The sequence below is a fragment of the Oncorhynchus tshawytscha genome, linkage group LG07 (assembly GCF_018296145.1).
Source record: "Oncorhynchus tshawytscha isolate Ot180627B linkage group LG07, Otsh_v2.0, whole genome shotgun sequence".
In the NCBI taxonomy this organism is placed as follows: Eukaryota; Metazoa; Chordata; class Actinopteri; order Salmoniformes; family Salmonidae; genus Oncorhynchus; species Oncorhynchus tshawytscha.
In genome coordinates, this window is record NC_056435.1 from 76,982,166 (window position 1) to 76,991,152 (window position 8,987).

The following is an 8,987-nucleotide window of genomic DNA, read 5'->3' on the forward strand; positions in this document are numbered from 1 at the left end:
TGCCTTGTTGATAGTGCTGTTACGAAGGTAGAAACTAGGGCCTGTAGGACCTGCCTTGTTGATAGTGTTGTTACGAAGGTAGAAACTAGGACCTACCTTGTTGATAGTGTTGTTAAGAAGGTAGAAACTAGGACCTGTAGGACCTGCCTTGTTGATAGTGCTGTTACGAAGGTAGAAACTAGGGCCTGTAGGATCTGCCTTGTTGATAGTGTTGTTACGAAGGTAGAAACTAGGGCCTGTAGGACCTGCCATGTTGATGGTGCTGTTACGAAGGTAGAAACTAGGGCCTGTAGGACCTGCCATGTTGATAGTGCTGTTACGAAGGTAGAAACTAGGACCTGTAGGACCTACCTTGTTGATAGTGCTGTTACGAAGTTAGAAACTAGTGCCTGTCTTACCTGCCTGGTTGATAGTGCTGTACGAAGGTAGAAACTAGGGCCTGTAGGATCTGCCTTGTTGATAGTGCTGTTAAGAAGTGAGAAACTAGGGCCTGTAGGACCTGCCTTGTTGATAGTGCTGTTACGAAGGTAGAAACTAGGGCCTGTCTTACCTGCCTTGTTGATAGTGCTGTTACGAAGGTAGAGCAACGCTTTATTATGGACATACTACTTTATTATGGACATCTTAGCAACTATTATATCAGTATGTTTTGTCCATGACATTTTTTTTTAACCTTTGTTTTACTGGGCATGTCAGTTTAGAACAAATTCGTATTGACGACGGCCTACCTGGGTCAAACCTGGACGGCGCTGCCCTATGGGACTCCCATTACGACTGGATGTGTTCCAGCCTGGAATCGAACCAGGGACTGTAGTGGCTCTTCTTGCACTGAGATGCAGTGCTTTAGACCACTGCGCCACTCAGGAGACCTTGGGTTACTCTAAGCAGTTTAGTCATCTCAATTTCCACATTATTTATTACAAGATTTAGTTAAGGTTTAGGGAATGATTTGTCCCAAATACAAGTTTGAAGGAGACAATTATTATTTCAATTAAAAATCATCATTTATAACCTTGTCAACGTCTTGACTATATTTTCTATTCATTTTACAACTAATTTTATGCATTTTTTCATGGAAAACAAGAACATTTCTTAGTGACCCAAAACTTTTGAATGGTAGTGTATATAAAAAAATATATATCCCAGCCCCTGTCCCCGCAGGAGACCTTTTGGTAGGCCGTCATTGTAAATAAGAATTTACCTAGTTAAATAAAGGTTAAAAATAAAATAAAAACTTGAACTCCGTGGAGCATTTATTTGAGCTGCAATTTCTGAGGCTGGTAATGCTAATGAACTTATCCTCTGCAGCAGAGGTAACTCTGGGTCTTCCATTCCTGTGGCGGTCCTCATGAGAGACAGTTTCATCATAGCGCTTGATGTTTTTTGCTACTGCACTTGAAGAAACTTTCAAAGTTCTTGAAATGTTCCGTATTGACTGACCTTCATGTCTAAAAGTAATGATGGACTGTCGTTTCTCTTTGCTTATTTAAACTGTTCTTGCCATAATATGGACTTGGTCTTTTACCAAATAGGGCTATCTTCTATATGCCACCCCTACCTTGTCACAACACAACTGATTGGCTGAACTAAACGCATTAAGATAAGAAATTCCACAAATTAACTTTTAACAAGGCACACAGGTTAATTCAAATGCATTCCAGGTGACTACCTCATGAAGCTGGTTGAGAGAATGCCAAGAGTGTGCAAAGCTGTCATCAAGGCAAAGGGTGGCTATTTGAAGAATCTCAATATAAAATATATTTTTAATTGTTTAAAACTTTTTTGGGGTTACTATATGATTCCATATGTGTTATTTCATAGTTTTGATGTCTTCACTATTATTCTACAATGTAGAAAATAGTAAAATAAAGAAAAACCTTTGAATGAGTAGGTTTTCTAAAAGTTTGGACGAGTGGTGTATATTTAATAAATTATTTATTAACTCTATTCCTGCATTGTTGGTTAAGGGGTCTAAGTAAGCATTTCACCGTAAGGTCTACCTACACCTGTTGTGTTTGGCGTATTTGACAAATAATATTTGATTTGATTTGAATGTCAGGTGTGAACATAATATCATCCTGTATAATCCTGGTCTGGATGCAGCATGGCTATGAAGGTTCATTTGAAAAAGCCTTGTTTAATGTCACCTGTTCTGTTCCTGAAAACAGAGGCTAAGATATGTTCCACAATCCTAGTCCTAAAGAGCTACACGATGTGCAAGCTTTTGTTCCAGCCCTGCACTGACACAACCTGATTCAGCCGTACAAGGTCTTAATGACCATTTGATTAGCTGGCATTTGTGTTGGGGTAGAGCGAAACCCTGCACATTCCTGTATCTCTCCAGGACCAGGTTAGTTGATCAGTGGTTGGCCAATTGTCTGGTCTGCCCTGAGAAATGGTTGCCAAGTCTGCAGTATGTTCTGACTGTACTGTCTGTTAGTAACTTCATAGTGTGACTGATTGCTCTGTCTGTGTCCTAACTGTCCTCTCTGGTCCACAGGGCTCCATCATTAGCCACCCCAGTCCCCACATGAGACGCAGAGCCACGTCTTCCCGAGACAGAGACGGTCCTTCCAGAGGACATTCTGTCCCCACCACCTCCTCTTCCCTCCTGGGCTCTTTGTTCGGGACCAAGAGGGCCAAGTCCCCCTCCCTGTCTCCCCAGCACCCCACCAACCTGCACCAGACGGCCCAGAGCCAGGCAGATACACAGAACCAGTTGCTTCAAGGAGCCCAGTACTGCCAGAACCCTCCACCCTACCACCACCACCACCACTACCACCCCCTGCCCCTGGGTCTGCCCCCTCCTCCTCTCATCCACCTCCCCTCCTCACCACCACCCACTGCCTCCCACACCCACTGCCTCCTCCACCAAGCCCAAACACAGCGGCATCAGCACCGTGGTTTGAGGACAGAAACTCACACACACACACAAACACACACACAGATAGACACACACACAGACAGACACACACACAGACACACAAAGACAGAGACAGACACACACACACATAGACAGACAGACACACACAGACAGACACACACAGAGACAGACACAAACACACACACACAGACAGACACACAGACAGATACAGACACACACACACTGACACGCACACACTGACACACAGACACACACAGACAGACACACACAGACACACACACACAGACACACACACAGACACACACACACAGACACACACACAGACACACACAGACACACACACACACACACACACACACACACAGACACACACACACAGACACACACACACACACACAGACAGACACACAAACACACACACACACAGCTCCTAGAGACAGACTAGGGACGGATGGATGGCAGGACCACTGGTTAGAGCTCCTGTCCCCTACAGGACCTACAAGAGGCAATGGGGACAGATGTCTCCGACTGCTGACCAGGACCGGGACATGGTTTCTTGGACTGACATTATGGATATCTAGACTGAATTCTCACCTCATCCAGAGACCCTCCAAGGGAGAGGGAGAAGAGGAGGTTCCATGGCCCAGCTCTGGTGTCCTCCAGTTGACTGGGTCTGTCAGCAGTACCTCCCAACTATCCATACAACAGACCGTAGAAACTACATGTTCCTCTAGACCAGGAATGGGCAACTCGAGGCCCACGGGACGCATGAGCAATTAAAAAAATATATAGTTTTTTTGGGGGGGGAGGGGGGAACAGTTGGTGTCTCAACTTATTGTTAAGAGTTAGACTAATAGAATACACAATGGCAAAATGTGCAGAATTGGAGGAAATTAACTTTAAAACTAGACTGATCCTTTAGTACGGCTTGTTTAACTAAAGACTGGTTCCTCTAGACTGATCCTTTAGTACAGCTGATTTAACTAAAGACTGGTTCCTCTAGACTGATCCTTTAGTACAGCTGATTTAACTAAAGACTGGTTCCTCTAGACTGATCCGTTAGTACAGCTGATTTAACTAAAGACTGGTTCCTCTAGACTGATCCTTTAGTATAGCTGATTTAACTAAAGACTGGTTCCTCTAGACTGATCCGTTAGTACAGCTGATTGAAAAATGATATCTACATTATGTCTTTCTTCTCCTTACCAAGCAACACAAAGCAAGTCAACACCATGGCTATTTAAAATATACTTCTATCTAAATCTTTATCTATTTTCTGTTTTCTATCAATCAAGGAATTACTGGGAATCTATATCACATATGTTATTAAGTTATTACTTGCCTACTAGTGTTGACAGGAGCAGAATGTGTTTCTCAATAGTAGCAACCTGACTTTAGAATGTGTAGACCAACATGACAGCCCGTTTATAGACAAAGCTAGCAGCTGTTCCAGTGTTATAATGCAGCCTAGCCGTAGGTGTCATTTCACTGTGATATTGATAGCTCATTGCCTCTGTACAATAACAGACATTAAATAACTGTGCCAATTATTAAAGCATTGACTAATTTAGTCACTTTGCTTTGTGTATATCATGCATATTAATGTATTTTGTATAAATAATGATAATAATATAATCCACTGTTGTTATTATTGTTGTTAACAGACCATGCTTCCATAAGGCAGTATTATACTCTATTTACGTAGCAGACCTGTGGTATAGTTTCACTAATCTGATCAATAAGCCCATCAAAGCTTGTTTTAGTTATTAGGCTTATCAGTGTATATTTATCTGGTTACCTTTGGATTACAACTGTGAGGATTCTACCTGGCTGGTTCTGGTTCCACAGCAGAGTTCTGTATCTACCGACCGGATCTCAGCTGGGTTAGTCACTGTGCTTCCTAGAGACAAACCAGATGAGACTGGTTCAAAGTGGATCACTGTGCTCCAAACTACTTCACACTAGTTTACTGTTCTACTGACAGGTTCAGTCCAGCTTAAACTGGATAAAACCGTATCTGTCTCGGTGGGGAAGGAAAACAGAACATAGCCAAACTCTGGACCTCTTCATGGATTCATCTCAACTTCCACCCAGCAGTCTGGCTGAACCCTACCACTGTTTAATATGGATTCACCTCCACCCAGCAGTCTGGCTGAACCCTACAGCTGTTTAATATGGATTCACCTCCACCCAGCAGTCTGGCTGAACACTACCACTGTTTAATATGGATTCACCTCCACCCAGCAGTCTGGCTGAACCCTACCACTGTTTAATATGGATTCACCTCCACCCAGCAGTCTGGCCTGAACACTACCACTGTTTAATATGGATTCACCTCCACCCAGCAGTCTGGCTGAACCCTACCGCTGTTTAATATGGATTCACCTCCACCCAGCAGTCTGGCTGAACCCTACCTGTGTTTAATATGGATTCACCTCCACCCAGCAGTCTGGCTGAACCCTACCACTGTTTAATATGGATTCACCTCCACCCACCAGTCTGGCTGAACCCTACCGCTGTTTAATATGGATTCACCTCCACCCAGCAGTCTGGCCTGACCCCTACCGCTGTTTAATATGGATTCACCTCCACCCAGCAGTCTGGCCTGACCCCTACCGCTGTTTAATATGGATTCACCTCCACCCAGCAGTCTGGCCTGACCCCTACCGCTGTTTAATATGGATTCACCTCCACCCAGCAGTCTGGCTGAACCCTACCGCTGTTTAATATGGATTCACCTCCACCCAGCAGTCTGGCTGAACCCTACAGCTGTTTAATATGGATTTACCTCCACCCAGCAGTCTGGCTGAACCCTACCACTGTTTAATATGGATTCACCTCCACCCAGCAGTCTGGCTGAACCCTACCACTGTTTAATATGGATTCACCTCCACCCAGCAGTCTTTACCGCTGTTTAATATGGATTCACCTCCACCCAGCAGTCTGGCTGAACCCTACCGCTGTTTAATATGGATTCACCTCCACCCAACAGTCTGGCTGAACCCTACCTCTGTTTAATATGGATTCACTCCACCCAGCAGTCTGGCCTGACCAGTGTTTAATATGGATTCACAGTAAAAGCAGTCTGGCCTAACCCTGCAGCTGTTTTCTATGGATTCACCTCCACCCAGCAGTCTGGCCTAACCCTACAGCTGTTTAATATGGATTCACCTCCACCCAGCAGTCTGGCTGAACCCTACCGCTGATTAATATGGATTCACCTCCACCCAGCAGTCTGGCCTGACCCTACCACTGTTTAATATGGATTCACCTCCACTCGTGTTTTTATTTGAAGGACAGGTATATGAAAGGGGTGGGACTCTATGCTAGCCTAGCGGGCTGAAGACTGAACCTAGTGGGCTGTAGCCTAGCAGGATGACTAGCTGACTGCTGAATGACACTCATTGTGTCAGTGTTTGGTTTCACAGTAAAACAGATTGACTGACTGACAGTATAATCTCTGCTGGCTGAGTGTGACCCCGTCTGTCCTCCATCTTTGTTTTGTCTCGTTATCCATGGGTGTGTTGTGTTGTTTGTGTGCTTCATATACATACTGCAGTGGTCCTCTCCATGTGTGCATACTGCAGTAGTCCTCTCCATGTGTATATACGGCTGTAGTCCTGTCCATGTGTGCATACTGCTGTAGTCCTCTCCATGTGTATATACTGCTGTAGTCCTGTCCATGTGTGCATACTGCTGTAGTCCTCTCCATGTGTATATACTGCTGTAGTCCTCTCCATGTGTATATACCGCTGTAGTCCTCTAAATGTGTGCATACTGCTGTAGTCCTCTCCATGTGTACATATCGCTGTAGTCCTCTCCATGTGTATATACTGCTTTAGTCCTCTCCATGTGTACATACCGCTGTAGTCCTCTAAATGTGTGCATACTGCTGTAGTCCTCTCCATGTGTGCATACTGCTGTAGTCCTCTCCATGTGTACATATCGCTGTAGTCCTCTCCATGTGTATATACTGCTTTAGTCCTCTCCATGTGTACATACCGCTGTAGTCCTCTAAATGTGTGCATACTGCTGTAGTCCTCTCCATGTGTATATACGGCTGTAGTCCTCTCCATGTGTATATACGGCTGTAGTCCTCTCCATGTGTATATACGGCTGTAGTCCTCTCCATGTGTACATACCGCTGTAGTCCTCTCCATGTTTATATACAGCTGTAGTCTGCTCCGTGTTCATATACGGCTGCAGTCCTCTCCATGTGTATATACGGCTGTAGTCCTCTCCATGTTTATATACAGCTGTAGTCTGCTCCGTGTTCATATACGGCTGCAGTCCTCTCCATGTGTATATACGGCTGTAGTCCTCTCCATGTGTATATACGGCTGTAGTCCTCTCCATGTGTATATACGGCTGTAGTCCTCTCCATGTTTATATACGGCTGTAGTCCTCTCCATGTGTACATATCGCTGTAGTCCTCTCCATGTGTATATACTGCTGTAGTCCTCTCCATGTGTACATACGGCTGTAGTCCTCTCCATGTGTATATACTGCTGTAGTCCTCTCCATGTGTATATACTGCTGTAGTCCTCTCCATGTGTACATACTGCTGTAGTCCTCTCCATGTGTACATACTGCTGTAGTCCTCTCCATGTGTACATACTGCTGTAGTCCTCTCCATGTGTACATACTGCTGTAGTCCTCTCCATGTGTACATACTGCTGTAGTCCTCTCCATGTGTACATACTGCTGTAGTCTACTCCGTGTGCAGTCCTCTCCATGTGTATGTGTATATACTGCTGTAGTCCTCTATAGAAATATATAGACTGTATACTATATGGCTTTAGTCCTCTCCAGAACCATATATACAGTAAACTATATGGCTATGTATATATATATGTAGTGTGTGTATATATATATTACACACACTACCATTCAAAAGTTTGGAGTCACTTAGAAATGTCCTTGTTTTTGAAAGAAAATCACATTTTTTGCCATTAAAATGAGATCAAATTGATCAGAAATACAGTGTAGACATTGTTAATGTTGTTAATGTTGTAAATGACTATTGTAGATGGAACCAGCTGATTGTTTAATGGAATATCTACATAGGCGTACCGAGGACCATTATCAGCAACCATCACTCTTGTGTTTCAATGGCACATTGTGTAAGCTAATCAAGTTTATAATTTTAAAAGGCTAATTGATCATTAGAAAACCCATTTGCAATTATGTTAGCACAGCTGAAAACTGTTGTCCTAATTAAGAAGCAATACAACTGGTCTTCTTTAGACTAGTTGAGTATCTGGAGCATCAGCATTTGTGGGTTCGATTACAGGCTCAAAATGGCCAGAAATATAAAACTTTATTCTGAAACTCATCAGTCTATTCTTGTTCTGAGAAATGAAGGCTATTCCATGCGAGAAATTGCCAAGAAATTGAAGATCTCGTACAACGCTGTGTACTACTCCCTTCACAGAACAGAGCAAACTGGCACTAAGCAGAATAGAAAGAGTGGGAGGCCCCAGTGCACAACTGAGCAAGAGGAAAAGTACATTAGAGTGTTTAGTTTGAGACTTTTTACACATTTTGTTACGTTACAGCCTTATTCTAAAATGGTTTAAAAATAAATAAAACATCTCATCAAACTACACACAATACCCAATAATGACAAAGTGAAAACAGGTTTTTGAAATTTTTCAGAAACAGAAATACCTTATTTACAAAAGTATTCATAAGTATTGATATGAGACTTGAAATTGAGATGTTTCTACAACTTGATTGGAGTCCACCGGTGGTAAATTCAATTGATTATTTGGAAAGGAACACCTGTTTATATAAGGTCCCATAGTTGACAGTGGATGTCAGAGCAAAAACCAAACCATAAGGTTGAAGGAAATGTCCGTAGAGCTCCGAGACAGGATTGTGTCGAGGCACAGATCTGGGGAAGGGTACCAAAACATTTCTACAGCATTGAATGTCCCCAAGAACACAGTGGCCTCCATCATTCTTAAATGGAAGAAGTTTGGAACCACCAAAAGTCTTCCTAGAGCTGGCAGCCTGGCCAAAATTAGCAATCAGGGGAGAAGGGCCATGGTCAGGGAGGTTACCGAGAACCAGATGCACCTAAGAACCCAAAGCACCTAAA

At 43.5% G+C, this 8,987-nt stretch overlaps 1 protein-coding gene across 1 annotated transcript in view; it reads left to right on the forward strand.

Annotated features, from left to right (window-relative positions):
* The window catches only part of LOC112237209 (IQ motif and SEC7 domain-containing protein 1-like), a 129,695-nt gene extending 126,728 nt beyond the window's left edge, over window positions 1-2,967 (forward strand). Inside the window, 2 exon segments of the mRNA XM_042323740.1 lie at window positions 2,501-2,815; window positions 2,817-2,967. Of these exon segments, the coding sequence (XP_042179674.1) occupies window positions 2,501-2,815; window positions 2,817-2,909 (408 nt within the window). The 3' untranslated portion in view covers window positions 2,910-2,967.
* The last annotated feature ends 6,020 nt before the right edge of the window (window positions 2,968-8,987 follow it).